Here is a 14,726-nt window from a genome sequence, read left to right as displayed (position 1 = left end):
CACAGCCAGATGCAACGCACATCTACCACGTGACAATATTGAGAACACATTATCACTGTACAACTCACGACAATTGGTACGGGATGACAGATGTTGCTTGATGGACGAAGTGCGATTCTTAGCTCCGTTGGGTGCAGTCTCCTCCAATGTCCCGTCATCTCGCCTCTTCGCGGCATCACCACTATCCGTCTCTTTGCTTTTCCGCGGCCTTCCACGTTTTCTGACGCTAGCCGTTGTGTGCGCGATGCCCAGTGTCCTTTCAGCTACGTCTCCTCCATTGCGGATTTCTATTGATCTTCTTGCTCCAACTTGTCCGGTGTTCGATATTGAGGTTCGTTTTCGCGGTCTACCACGTTTTCGAATATTGACTGTTGTTGTCACTTCCGTTGTCGTTGTACGTGCGTCCTCACCAGTCCGTATTTTTACTTGGCTTCGCGTAACCCTTCCCGACGCAGACAGATCCTTTGTCAATTTCGGTGGTTTACGTGTCGGTCTTTCACCATCTTTCACGCCGTTCTCAGCTGGACCCTGCGCTATACACGCGGAGGAGGACGGGCATGCAGTGATATCTTCACAGGAAGAGGAAGATCCACCGATGGACTGGACAGCACATTTTGGAGGACGACCACGGCGAGGACGACACTCACGCGCATCAAGCGGAACAAAACTTAACGGCACATGATAGTGTTAGTGGTGATGCCGCGAAGAGGCGAGATGACGGGACATTGGAGGAGACTGCACCCAACGGAGCTAAGAATCGCACTTCGTCCATCAAGCAACATCTGTCATCCCGTACCAATTGTCGTGAGTTGTACAGTGATAATGTGTTCTCAATATTGTCACGTGGTAGATGTGCGTTGCATCTGGCTGTGTTAGAAGCTTTGTATATCCGTAAGTTAGATCCTGAACTTTGCGTACAGAAAGAAAATGTGTTGTCGCTACAATTGTTTGGTGTTACTCCTCGTCGAGGTGTTAGCAATGTAACTTAATTTGCTCACTATGTTCTTGTCGCTATTATTATTTCCTTCGAGTTTTGTGTCGTGCTGAACTTGATACTTTTTCCACCTTGTCACGAGTGTTGTTATCTCATATCTTTACGCTATATAAGTTTTAGTCTTTCCAACTTGAGCCATTCCCTGTATAATCCTTGATGAGAAGGGACCGAAAACGTTCGGATACTTTGACAAGTGCCTTATTTTGACTGGATGTGTGTTTGCGTGGATACTTACGACCCAACACGTACCTTCGTTATTAAAGTATTATCCGCCTCCGACTTCTTGTAAAATAATAATAATAATAATAATAATAATAGTGATGTAGTGCGTACAAGCAGGATTCAAGCAGGTCTCTTTCTGCACAACTGCAGCTCAGTTGTACGCACTACGCCATTTCCCGCCTTAGATCTGCGCCAAATATGATGTAATCACGGAATTCCGCCGTGACAGACACCCATAGCAGAAAAGGCCCCAAGCTGCACACTCTGGTTTTCATGTACTCTTGATCATACCAACCAAACGCACCCTCAGTGATCAAGCAATAATGCATAAAAAATTAAAAACTATAATAATAAAATCCGGCCGCCCTCCCCTTTTTTTCTGAAAAAAGGACGATCATCAAGTATATCCTTTTCTTGGCCGTGTCCTGTTGTTTTTATGCTCGATTGCAGTGCAAAAGTTGCTGCCGAGAAGATCCGCTATGCAGCTTACCACTGTGTGGCTATTGACACTGACACCAGTCCTTATGATGATGGAGTGGGGGAAGAAGAGGACTGGTGATGATGATGCAGGTAACTATTGCATAAGCACTGCAGCCATTTCACTATTTCGTGCCTACTCTAGAGATCTGTCTCTGGCTCTACGGGTGCGTCTTGGCTGTGCATGCATGTGCGTGTCTGTATGTGCATGCGTCTATGTGGGTGCGTGCACGTGTGTGTGCGCGTGCGTGTGTGTGTGCGTGTGTGTGTGTGTGTGTGTGTGTGTGTGCCCATGAACACACATGTATACCTTTGTACCAGCTTTCTTTTCTTAGTTCAGCAATTTGTCATCGCAAGTTAACTTCTCATAACTAGCTTGCTTGTCATGTCCTGCCATACAACTTTTTTTAAACATTCTTTCCTTCCCATCAGTTTGGCAGCAGATATTGTATTATTATTATTGTGTCCAATAACTTGCGATTTGCATCCCACGCGAGAGTGCCGTGTGCCGGTTCTGCACCAGGGTGGTTTGTTCTTTCCTTTGTCGTTTGTCCTTGACTGACATGTCCGGGATTTACCGCTAGTGTGCCTTTTAGTGTGTGAACCATGTCTGTGCAGTTCGTATATACACTGCTGTTGCTAACGGTATACATGCCATTAGTATATACACTGCTGTTGCTAACGGTATACATGCCATTAGTATATACACTGCTGTTGTTGCTAACGGTATACATGCCATTAGTATATACACTGCTGTTGCTAACGGTATACATGCCATTAGTATATACACTGCTGTTGCTAACGGTATACATGCCATTAGTATATACACTGCTGTTGCTAACGGTATACATGCCATTAGTATATACACTGCTGTTGTTGCTAACGGTATACATGCCATTAGTATATACACTGCTGTTGCTAACGGTATACATGCCATTAGTATATACACTGCTGTTGTTGCTAACGGTATACATGTACATGCCATTATCCTCTGCTCCTCTGGACGTGTTTATCAGATATTCTGACCGTTAGGTGCTGGCACCTGATAGATAAGCTTGGGCATCAGGTATTGCTGTTTTGCTTGCTATTTTTATTGTACTCACTTTCTCACATTATTTTGTTTTATAGTGGTTCTTTTTCTTCTTCTTCTTTTTTTAGTTAGGCACATCGCTGTGGTAGGCCATTTCCTCTTGTGTTGCTCACTGTGCGCTGGACGTTATCACTCATTCGTATGGCATAATTAGTAGGCCAGAGAGCCTTGACAAGTTGTTCTACGCAATCAGCTATATGTATGCATGTGTGACTAGGGTATGTGCCAGCTGGACAACATTGGGTCTGGTGCCAGCGGGCTTGGCTGCTTGTACAGTAGTAGCGTTGTACTGCTGACACCTTTGTTGGTTTCACACTCCGTAATATTCAAGTATACCTTCTGTTCCAAGCATACATACCCACGAAGGGTACAGTAAAGTAACTGCAAATTCACAACTCTGTTCACTGCATCAGCAGGATACGATATGAAGTGGAAGTCTGCCAAGGAGCGGTTATATACAATAATTTGGTGTTATTTTAGTATTGGCGGTGATAATATTTTTCCGACTACAAATGTTACCTCCGACTCTGTGCTGTCCTGGTGATGGTGATTTGCCGAAACGTCGATAATGATACAGTGAACTGAGCTGTGAATTTGCAGTGTCCAGGGAAAGAGCATGTGTACTCACCATTTCTCTTCGAGTTATGAAGCTGCAGGGTGCCCCACCCCTATTATCAGCAGTACTCTTGCTATTATGATCTTGAATGGGGTTATGCTATGCTAGGCGCACACACATGACTACTAAAAGTACTTACACGAGATGATTGGTTATTTTTAAGATTTGGCATTTTCTAACAAATGTGTAAACCTTGCTTTAGTTCTGGCTGTTTCTCTGCTCTGGATGGCTGTATTGAAACATAGGTGGTGGCAAATGAGAACCAGTTTATCGTAGATCAACAACAGAGAGGTTCCAGGCTGTCCAAGAGAGTTATCAATACCGAGAGGCAGAGCTAGCTCAAACAATGAGAAAGTTTTTTTCACAAAACGAAATAATTTCGTTTATATGGGGTGGGAGGGAGGGGTTGGGTCCAAACTAAAATAATTCGTTTGGTGAAAAAAGTTCGATATTCACGGACGGCCCCAGCCCCTTTAATAGTGCGTGAAACACAAAAACACTTTTTCCATCCTCTTATTGTTTGTTTGGTAGATCAACTTTTTTTGGTGTATAATTATAATATTGTGATGGCGCATACACTTGGTGGCAATCACTACATTTGCAAGCAGTAGCGACTGCATTCCTACCTAGAGTGGAAAATAGAAAATAATGATATCGTTTTGCAAGAGAAGCGAGTGCTAAAATGTGCTTGGCAGTGCGATAACCGTGGCAACAGACTAAGACCTGACCAGTATCTAAACACTGATCATGTTAAAACAAGCATATAGGAAAACAGCAGCGATACGGAAAAACAAAAACAAAACAGTCACCTACACGTTGGTCACCATACTCCCATAGCCTCTTGATACAGTGAACATAATATTATGTCTACAGAGCATGAATAAGCATTCGAATAAAAACCTAATGCAATGTGTCCAGTCATATTATAACGAACTCCTTGGCTCCTGGGTGTTAAGCACAAATTCTCCCAATGTTTACGTTTTATAAAACATTGCACCAAGCCACCATACTTACAAGGCTCTGCAGTCAAAGCCAATACATTGCAGAGCCACACGTAAATCGAGCAACTCTTATCCAGTACAGCTCACCATATAAGGCGTACAGTGAGTGTAAACACTGAACGGTTCCTGTGAATATGCAGCAGCAGCAGCAGCAGCAGATCATAACTGAGTAGCTGTGTGGAGGCATGAACAGGTACTTGTTGTACATTGGCATCTATTACAAGTCCGTGCTGCCGTGTGACTTTTTAATCGCTTCACGGAGCATGGCCTCCCAGTCTTCTCCTTTTCGCATACGCTTGTCGCGCTCCTTGGAATCTTTCAGGTGGCTCCAGGAGTCTGGTTGCTGAACATGTACTGTGACTTCAGCTTTCCGCACAGCTGACATAAACTTTGCTGGTGTGGCCGTTGCCAAGCACACGCAAGTGTGGGACTCAGAAAGATCACACCCTTCGCCTTCACGGTCGTCCAATGCTGCCTTCACTGCGATTGCCGAGTGAGGACATAGGACATATGAATGGCGATCACTGACTTCCTTCATGGTGCTCATCCTCTCGGCTTCGGTGACCCGTCGACTTGTCATAAATAGAGATGCTCTCTCTCGCAGTGCAGGCGGTGTGACGAACAAGCCCTTCTTATCCAGATCATCCATAAGACTCTTGACCAGAGCACAGTCACCATCACTCAGATAGAAGAGTAAGCGCTCGATGTTGTACGGTACCTGGATGTCCATGGCATTGCTAGAGGTCGGCATGACCGCACTGCTAACTTGAAACACACCCGTCTCCAGCCACCGGTGCATGATGTCATTCTCATTGACGCAGGCAATTAGTTGTATGTCCAAACCGGTCAGACGTCGAGCAATGCAGCCTGCAGTGATGTGCCCAGCAGCTCCAGTTGGTATGTACACAGGCAGTCGACGCTCCAGGTCATCACCGCATACTTTCAAGTAGAAGTAGATGTAGTGCACACACTGGAAGAGAACACGGCCAACGTTGATGCTGTTGATACTACACAGACCATACTCATTGACCAGCGCCAAGTCACGGAATACGTTACGTATTGGTACATCCAGGTCATCAGATGTACCCTCCACGGCATACACATGTACATTGGGTGCATCCACTGTGGTCATTTGAAGACGCTGAATCTGGTAAGCAGAGCAAACACAAGCAGTCGAATACCACATATTAGTAACAAATAGAACAAACCCCTGTACAGGTCATCCCTCGTTAGTACATAATCTCTGGGCCATCGGAAAAGTTATCTTTAATATAACGAGACTTATCTTGTAACAGGGCTGGCAACTAAAGATATAACACAGATTCGTACTTATATGGGGTACCCTCAATACAACATAATTTACTGCCACTTCAACTCATTCTTGGATAATTGAAAAATCTCCATCACAGCTGTTCCTGAGATCCAAAGGATGCAACATATCTACGGATACACAGATAGGTTATGCTAACATACCTACGGATACACAGATAGAATATGCTAACATATCTACGGATACACAGATAGAATATGCTAACATATCTACGGATACACAGATAGACTATGCTAACATATCTACGGATACACAGATAGAATATGCTAACATATCTACGGATACACAGATAGAATATGCTAACATATCTACGGATACACAGATAGAATATGCTAACATATCTACGGATACACAGATAGAATATGCTAACATATCTACGGATACACAGATAGAATATGCTAACATATCTACGGATACACAGATAGAATATGCTAACATATCTACGGATACACAGATAGAATATGCTAACATATCTACGGATACACAGATAGAATATGCTAACATATCTACGGATACACAGATAGAATATGCTAACATATCTACGGATACACAGATAGAATATGCTAACATATCTACGCAGGGAGCAGGGAGTGGTGCTTTCTTGCAGGTTTGGCGAATAGAAAGTTCGATGGACTTCTTGTGTGCTCTGGATGGCAGCCACGACTCAGTCAACCGTCAAGTCAAGTCAGTGGGGAAAGTGTGAGCTTGAGTGGTACAGGCAACCAACTTTCTTATAATAATTTGTGCAAGCTGTGAGGGTGCTCAGCTGAAGAAGAGTTCGAAGAACGAAATCAAAATAATCGATGAGCTTCGAAGCTTCGTCTTTGGCCAAGTTTGGGCCTTTCGCTTCATGCTTTAGTTCATTCCGTGTGACTAAACACAACATTGCGAGCGTGGGTCCATTGCACGAACTTAACATGTATCACCCACGTTCCCGTATCCGTTACGTGTAACTAAACCTCCCTAATGTCTCTCACTTGTTCACACCTTACCTCAGAGACCATTCCGTCGGGATAGAGCACAATGATATTGGCCCAGGGTGAACCGCACACACTACGGATAGCTGCACTGCCAGTATCACCGGATGTACCCACCAGAATGGTGACCTTGCGTCGTCGCCGTGACAACACAAGGTCAACACATCGGCCCAAAACACTGAGTGCTAAGTCTTTAAAAGCACCAGTGGGGCCATGGAAAACCTCTCCAATGCACAATCGAGTATCACCAAGCTCTGCCAATCTCACCACTTCCCCATTCTCAAAGTCGGTGAAGCTCTTGTCAACAATGCCTGCACAAAATAGCAAAAAGAATGCCCGTTTCATGTTGATATAACATAATATTACACGAATACATGAGTTGTAAAACAAAGAACTTATAAATACATGTAGATATTCTTCGTACTTCAGTAGAAACAGAACGGCCAGAATTCCATGCTAAACCATCACAAAGGCTGTGTTTACATGAAGCGTTTCAACCCGGGTTGAGTTCGACCCGGGTCAGATTTTAACCCGCCATGTGCACAAAATGAATGGCGCATTTACATGACGCATTGCGCTTGACCCGGGTTGAAATTTCGCCCCGGGTTGATTTCAACCCTCCCCCCAAGGGGAGGGTTGAAATCAACCGGGTCAAGAAAATCGTACAAACGTACTTCTGTGCGTATCTCGCGCCAGGTTTGAACAGCACTGCACATGCAATTTTCGCGCGAACGGATTCACGTGACCATACAGGACTCTAGAAGTGGACTTTTGGCGGCATATCAGTATTTGACCCGGGTCAACTGTCTTCATGTAAACGCTCACCTCTTTTGTCTATCGTACAGACTTTCAACCCGGGCTGAACTCGACCCGGGTTGAAATTTCTCATGTAAACACAGCCATAGAGTAAAACCTGTGTTTGCCGGACCCTGTACCAAGCAGACTCCCGAATTGATTGGACAAACTTTCATGCACCAAAGTGCTGTGGATTGACCGTGCATCCCTGGATCAAGCGCAATCCTGTCATATCAGGACAGTTTGCGCTGCACTAAGGCAGTAAGGCAGTAAGGCAGTAAGGCAGTAAGGCAGTAAGGCAGTAAGGCAGTAAGGCAGTAAGGCAGTAAGGCAGTAAGGCAGTAAGGCAGTAAGGCAGTAAGGCAGTAAGGCAGTAAGGCAGTAAGGCAGTAAGGCAGTAAGGCAGTAAGGCAGTAAGGCAGTAAGGCAGTAAGGCAGTAAGGCAGTAAGGCAGTAAGGCAGTAAGGCAGTAAGGCAGTAAGGCAGTAAGGCAGTAAGGCAGTAAGGCAGTAAGGCAGTAAGGCAGTAAGGCAGTAAGGCAGTAAGGCAGTAAGGCAGTAAGGCAGTAAGGCAGTAAGGCAGTAAGGCAGTAAGGCAGTAAGGCAGTAAGGCAGTAAGGCAGTAAGGCAGTAAGGCAGTAAGGCAGTAAGGCAGTAAGGCAGTAAGGCAGTAAGGCAGTAAGGCAGTAAGGCAGTAAGGCAGTAAGGCAGTAAGGCAGTAAGGCAGTAAGGCAGTAAGGCAGTAAGGCAGTAAGGCAGTAAGGCAGTAAGGCAGTAAGGCAGTAAGGCAGTAAGGCAGTAAGGCAGTAAGGCAGTAAGGCAGTAAGGCAGTAAGGCAGTAAGGCAGTAAGGCAGTAAGGCAGTAAGGCAGTAAGGCAGTAAGGCAGTAAGGCAGTAAGGCAGTAAGGCAGTAAGGCAGTAAGGCAGTAAGGCAGTAAGGCAGGTTTTACAGTATTATTGCACTCAGAAATTTGTGCCTTTGTTTGTGCCTTTGTTTGTGCCTTTGTTTGTGCCTTTGTTTGTGCCTTTGTTTGTGCCTTTGTTTGTGCCTTTGTTTGTGCCTTTGTATGTGCCTTTGTTTGTGCCTTTGTTTGTGCCTTTGTATGTGCCTTTGTTTGTGCCTTTGTTTGTCAAATTGTCATGCCTAATAATAGTGACAATATCCAATAAAATGACTAAGAGGAGGGTGTGTGATGTCATCCGTGTTAACGAAAGATTATTCGTTCGTTCGTTCGTTCGTGAAGCCAAAGAATATTCGGCTACTGGGTTTTGATTAGGGCTCAAACGGTCACGGTTTTACCCCTAACGGTTAACTGCTAAGCTAACGGTCGGTTTAACGGTTATAACCTATTAGCCACGGCAATCCTGCGGACTCTTTTTTAACCGTATATTTGACTATACTCATCCAAAAAATGTACCCTATTCAGTACAACGCACACATGTACATTCTCTTGCATGCTCATTGATACATACTCTCACACCAAGGGACCAGATATGACCGAGTTGACAGGCCAGAAATTGCGTACGCGTGCGACAGCCTGCGAAAGTGCATACTTTGCAACGACCTGATACTTGAAAAATTGACTGAAAAGTTACTGCGTAACCGTTATCTTTATCGGTTAACCGTTAATTCTTCGTAACCGGTCTGCAACCGGTTAATCGGACTAACCGTTTGAGCCCTAGTTTTGATATTCGTTTCACCACTACTTTCCACGAGTCATAAAAGCCGTGACCCGAGAATGCAGTCTTGCCATGCATCTGGACGGCGTGACCACGTTTAGGCTGTCTGTCTATCGCGAGTGGCACAGTCCCGTCCGCATTGGACTAAAGTACATGTATGTGCATACATTATACTGGAGACAATTGCCGCTGTATGCATTATGCATGGGCGTCCGGTTTGGGTAGCCTTCTGGTTAATATGCTAATGTCGCAGACATCGAAATCCGTTGAGAAGTCAAGCGGCCATGGGGCGCTGGCCTGGCAGCCGCGAGCACTGCTAGTCCATTTTTACAGTGTGTGCGTGAACTGCAGTGCAGGTACACGCTAAAAGCAGTAAGGACGCCGCCCCGTTCATCCCATCGGATTTCAATGTCCACGACAGTACATAAAGCGCTGTCGTCTAAACTCTAAATGATGCATTCAAAAGATGCATTACTGTACATAATGTGCTCACCATTGATCTCATCTCTGGTAATCTCCGACTCAGGAATGAAAAGTGGCAGAATTTCTTTGCACAGATCCACATATGACAAGGACTTCCAGCTGACCAAAATTTCTCGAGAAACACGTGGGATTGATTCGGGAAGTAAGATTCCGCCATCTTCGGCATACCCTGACAAAATCGCCTCTTCAAAGGACTGACCGACCACTCCGCCGCGAGTGCTGTTGAATTTCATAACTCTTTATAATTAGTTGATTTACAGTACCTCAATTCAATTCAACCTATTTTATGTTCATGTTTGACAATGCTCCAGTTCAGGATCGTACTTTCATGTCCTTGTCATGCACCTATCATAGGAGAAGAAAAGTATTTTACTACTCCTTGTTATTAATCATACCAAGAGTACGAGTAATAAGGTCCTAAGGTTATTCTACTAGTACTACTGTAATATTAATAATTAATTCGTACCATTCCAGGAATTGGGAGTATGAAGATAATGGACTGGATACACCAACAGCATAACCATGATAACCGCTCGCTTCGAACGACATGCCATGTGTGTGTTCCTGGATTCCTGTGTACCGCGGACCGCGGTAGTAGAAAACATGACGTAGCTAGCTAATGTCAGTAATGACGTATGTACATGTAGATCGAGTGGCGCGAAATCGAAATCCTTTTTCGGAGTGCACGTGCCAATCATTTGAATCAGTTTCTTCTCAACGTGTTGAAACTCGTCCGAGTCCAATTCAGGATATCAAGCTAAGGACAACAACCATCCCCACACTACATAACAAGTACAAGCCACAGCCGAACAAGGCAGATTCTTGCTTTACTTGTGGAACAGAGAGAGAAAGAGAAATACATTTTGAACAATTTCTGAAGTTTATTCTACCCATGACTTACTTGGTCGATGATTCCCTTGTAAATGTCAGAACGCGGAACGCAAAGCTGTACGACTGTTGCAAAGCTGCAAGACTGAACTGGACTGGACAGTCGTACATGACATAACACATGTACACAGGTACATTTATCATTGTAGTGGATCTGGTAGGCGAACAAGTCACAGTGGTTGGATATGTGCTCCCTGTCGTACCGATGCCCGTTCGGAGTACTTGAAATCACAGCCAGTGTCCAGGGTCTGCTCAAAGTAAGTTGCAAGCCAGTGGAGGTCACCAGTACATGTAGTGGTATAGGAACAGCTGAACTCGCAGTGCTGGGTACTGCTATTACTAACGTAGCTGCTGTTGAAGATGAGTCATGTACTTGTTCCTGTGGATCTGCATACACGTCATGCAAGGCCAAAGACGTTCTATTGGCTGCTTCCAGCTGGCTAAGAGCGTACTTCTGTGGTGACTTGGCTCAAATGGGCCCAGTGCCCCCTCTGGACCTAACTGCGATGCCTGAGTTCACTGCTCAAGTTCTGCGTGAGCTGACAGCATGCACCGAACCTGGTGTCACAATCACCTACGGTGCACTAGGAAGACGGTTGGGCAGAGAGAAAGCTGGCCGTGCAGTGGGCAATGCAATGCGCACTAATCCCATACCCCTATTTGTGCCTTGCCATCGTGTGACGCTAGGCAATGGAAGTCTGGGAAACTATAGCATGGGCCATGGTACATTGACGAAGGAATGGCTGCTGGAACATGAGAAGAAAATGAGCAAGACATGACCAACTGTCGAAAGATTAGAATTCCCAATCTCTCGATTTATCAACACAGGTCACAAGTCCGATCTCACCTCTACAGGTGGCACACATCATAGGACAAATGAGTCTGTAGTAATCGCTCTTTCGAAGAATAATACTAGAGAACAACAAAACTGAAAACCACTCGTGTCCAAGAAGAGCAGCATAAAAACCCACCACCGTGGGAGAAGCAAACACATTCGCAAAAGCGCGCCAAACTGTGCTGCATGCACGTGCCTTGACAAGTACATGTACAGTCATGCATACGTGGGCCAGAACAAGTCATACAAAGCACGGGAACGTGGGCATGGAACTAGCGTTTTGTACTGAAACAAGAACAGGCACAAACATGATACAAATCGCGCGACAAGGTCGCCGCGACACTCCAGCCGACCGGGAATGTACACCGGGAGGTAACTTATAGAGCATAAGCAATGCAGATACACACGCACACACACACACACACACACACACACACACACACACACACACACAGCAAGCAGGTAAACAGGCATACAGAGAGTTTTATGTGCTTGTGAGGTCACTGCCAATTGGACCAAGCACCACCTAATCCTCACACTCTGACACGGTCAAACTTATCAGGCGTGTGGGATGTGTACGTGCAGCAACGATACAGCTGTCCACTTTGCAATATTCTGCCGGGCCTTGTCAGCTGCCGCACGAGTTGGTCGCTGGGGGTTTCGGAGACATTCGGAGACGGGACGACTGGAGTGGCTGGAGCGCCAGTAGCAGGGACAGGACTAACAGCAGTCACAGGAGGGCTCGCAGGAGCGGAAGGTGGACCCTTGGAGTGGACCACCACTGCTGATGGGCTTCGGAGACATTCGGAGACGGGACGACTGGAGTGGCTGGAGAGCCAGTAGCAGGGACAAGACTAACAGCAGTCACGGGAGGGCTCGCAGGAGCGGAAGGTGGACCCTTGGAGTGGACCACCACTGCTGATGGGCTTCGGAGACATTCGGAGACGGGACGACTGGAGTGGCTGGAGCGCCAGTAGCAGGGACAGGACTAACAGCAGTCACAGGAGGGCTCGCAGGAGCGGAAGGTGGACCCTTGGAGTGGACCACCACTGCTGATGGGCTTCGGATACGCTGGTCAAGGCAGCGGCTGGGGACGTCGTGGGGGAGGCTGTGGGGCACTGGATCGACTCGAGTTGGCGATTGCCTCCAGTTCCGCATCTGCTGTGGCGAGTCCGGACGGGTTCTCCCTCTGTAGAACGGTACGTGCGTCCCTCAGGACTTCCAGGTCATCATCGAACTCGAACTCCCACTTGTCGAGTTGCTCCAGGCGGTCCTCAACATCCGAGGAAGTCGCCTGTTCGGTCAGATCGCGGATTCTAGCCTGTGTGGCATTGATTTCAGCTGCAAGGCGTTCAGCCTGCTGCCAATCTCGTAGCAGGTAGTGTGGTGATGGAGCGTCTTTGGCAAGCTCCCGGGTTAAATTGTGGCGAAGGCGTGTGAGTCGTCGCTTCGTGTTTGCTCTACACTTTACAAGCTGGGCGATAGTCTCCATCACTCTGGTCGGAATTTACTAAATAAACTGAGGAAAATCTCTGGTCACTAAAGCACCATGTCGAAAGATTAGAATTCCCAATCTCTCGATTTATCAACACAGGTCACAAGTCCGATCTCACCTCTACAGGTGGCACACATCATAGGACAAATGAGTCTGTAGTAATCGCTCTTTCGAAGAATAATACTAGAGAACAACAAAACTGAAAACCACTCGTGTCCAAGAAGAGCAGCATAAAAACCCACCACCGTGGGAGAAGCAAACACATTCGCAAAAGCGCGCCAAACTGTGCTGCATGCACGTGCCTTGACAAGTACATGTACAGTCATGCATACGTGGGCCAGAACAAGTCATACAAAGCACGGGAACGTGGGCATGGAACTAGCGTTTTGTACTGAAACAAGAACAGGCACAAACATGATACAAATCGCGCGACAAGGTCGCCGCGACACCAACATCATTCATGAATACTGTAGTACTACTTAGCCTATCATTCCCCAGCGTACTATGCTGCGTCATGAAGACGTTGACTTTGTTAGTACATGTACAGTTGTTGAACACCTCCAGATAAACTCACAGTGCTAGCTTCAAATAATGAAAGTGTGCCCTTGACACTTCAGAACAGAATACCACTGGCGGTCCAAGTTATGTGCCGTGTGCCGAGTTGTGAGGTTAGGTGGATTGCTATTAAATGTTCCACACCTGCTCCACATTCGAGTTTTGTTGAACTGTGTCCATACTTCGAAGTAGTTTATACGAGGAGTCATTATTCTCCTTGGCCATACCTCTACTGCTCCTGCCTACAGCTACTTGTCTGTGCCGTGAAGCTGCATACGAGTATGAGCTGTTTAGCTATTCCAATCGCCAGACTCAGTTTCCTGGCCACACACTGTTCTAGGTCACTGAGGGGCAGGCACTGGTATTATTATACTGCGTACACAATGGCACAGTGGCCTCATTCTGGTATTATCCTCTGGCTGCTGATAGTTGTGCTTGTTAGGATTGAGGCCGCTTTCTAGTAGGCTGTTCCGCGACTATGAAGTTCTCATTGGCACACCGATCTATTCCTAGCCTTCCAATTTTATAGTTGTTCTTACCGATTCTGCCCACGTGCAGGCAAGGTGTTGTGTACTGTAAGTCAGCAAATATTCGGCGCATATTATTTTCGGCTATTTTTGGCCTGATCATACTTGGCCGAAAAATTGTTGCTACCGAAATTTTGTTTTGCTTGGTTCAGTGTGACAGTGTATGTAAGCAGGGACAGTGCAGGCCGAAATGGGTTTTAGCCCTGGGGGGGGGGGGGGGGGGGGGGGGGGCGAAATTTGAACGGGCTGAAAATTTGTAGACTTGCAGTCTGTGTATCCCGCTCTTTGCCTTCGGCAAATTGAGCCCTCTACGGACGGTGGATGAACCGCACATAGTATAGACTTCCAGTACTAATGATCTGGTATACTACATACATGTAGTGATATGGTCCCCAATCACTGCGCTTTCCGTTCTTTTTTGTACACGAGTAGATGTACCTAGCCAAGTCAACGGTGCCAATGTGCATGATGTAGATCTACTGTGCTCTTGTATCTTGACAAAAATAGGTACATGGGTATGATTGTACTACTTCAGAAGTACTCCTACTTAGCCCTTGGCGGATTATGCCGGCATAATATTTGGCATAATCTTGGGATTTCGTCAAAAAATTATGCTCCGGCATAATAATATTATAATTATGCTTAGGGCATGGCCGTGTGTGTATGCGTCGTTTCTCAATCCTCTATGTACAGCGTGAATACATAGTGGAACCGAGCATAATTCAGCATATTTGGTGCCATAATTGTGGCATAATCAAAAGC

General features: G+C 46.1%; 2 protein-coding genes across 2 annotated transcripts in view; one reads left to right on the top strand and one right to left on the bottom strand.

Moving 5' to 3' along the window:
- Window positions 1–2,975, top strand: part of LOC135823514 (E3 ubiquitin-protein ligase HECTD3-like) — a 41,015-nt gene extending 38,040 nt beyond the window's left edge. The window contains exon 23 of the mRNA XM_065336359.1: window positions 1,667–2,975. Within this exon, the coding sequence (XP_065192431.1) occupies window positions 1,667–1,775 (109 nt within the window). The 3' untranslated portion in view covers window positions 1,776–2,975. The remainder of the gene's footprint in view (window positions 1–1,666) is intronic.
- An 846-nt stretch (window positions 2,976–3,821) lies between these two features.
- On the bottom strand, window positions 3,822–10,157 carry LOC135823506 (threonine synthase-like 2). The gene is made up of 3 exons (XM_065336352.1): window positions 9,675–10,157; window positions 6,723–7,018; window positions 3,822–5,547 (listed from the first exon to the last, which is right to left on the bottom strand). Exons 1-3 carry the CDS (start codon window positions 9,895–9,897, stop codon window positions 4,618–4,620), a joined length of 1,449 nt encoding a protein of 482 aa, XP_065192424.1. The 5' UTR covers window positions 9,898–10,157; the 3' UTR covers window positions 3,822–4,617.
- Window positions 10,158–14,726: the final 4,569 nt, after the last annotated feature.

Source organism: Sycon ciliatum, chromosome 1, assembly GCF_964019385.1.
Source record: "Sycon ciliatum chromosome 1, ocSycCili1.1, whole genome shotgun sequence".
Taxonomy (NCBI): Eukaryota; Metazoa; Porifera; class Calcarea; order Leucosolenida; family Sycettidae; genus Sycon; species Sycon ciliatum.
The sequence above is the reverse complement of the archived record's forward strand: the minus strand, read 5'-3'. Positions and strand labels throughout refer to the sequence as shown.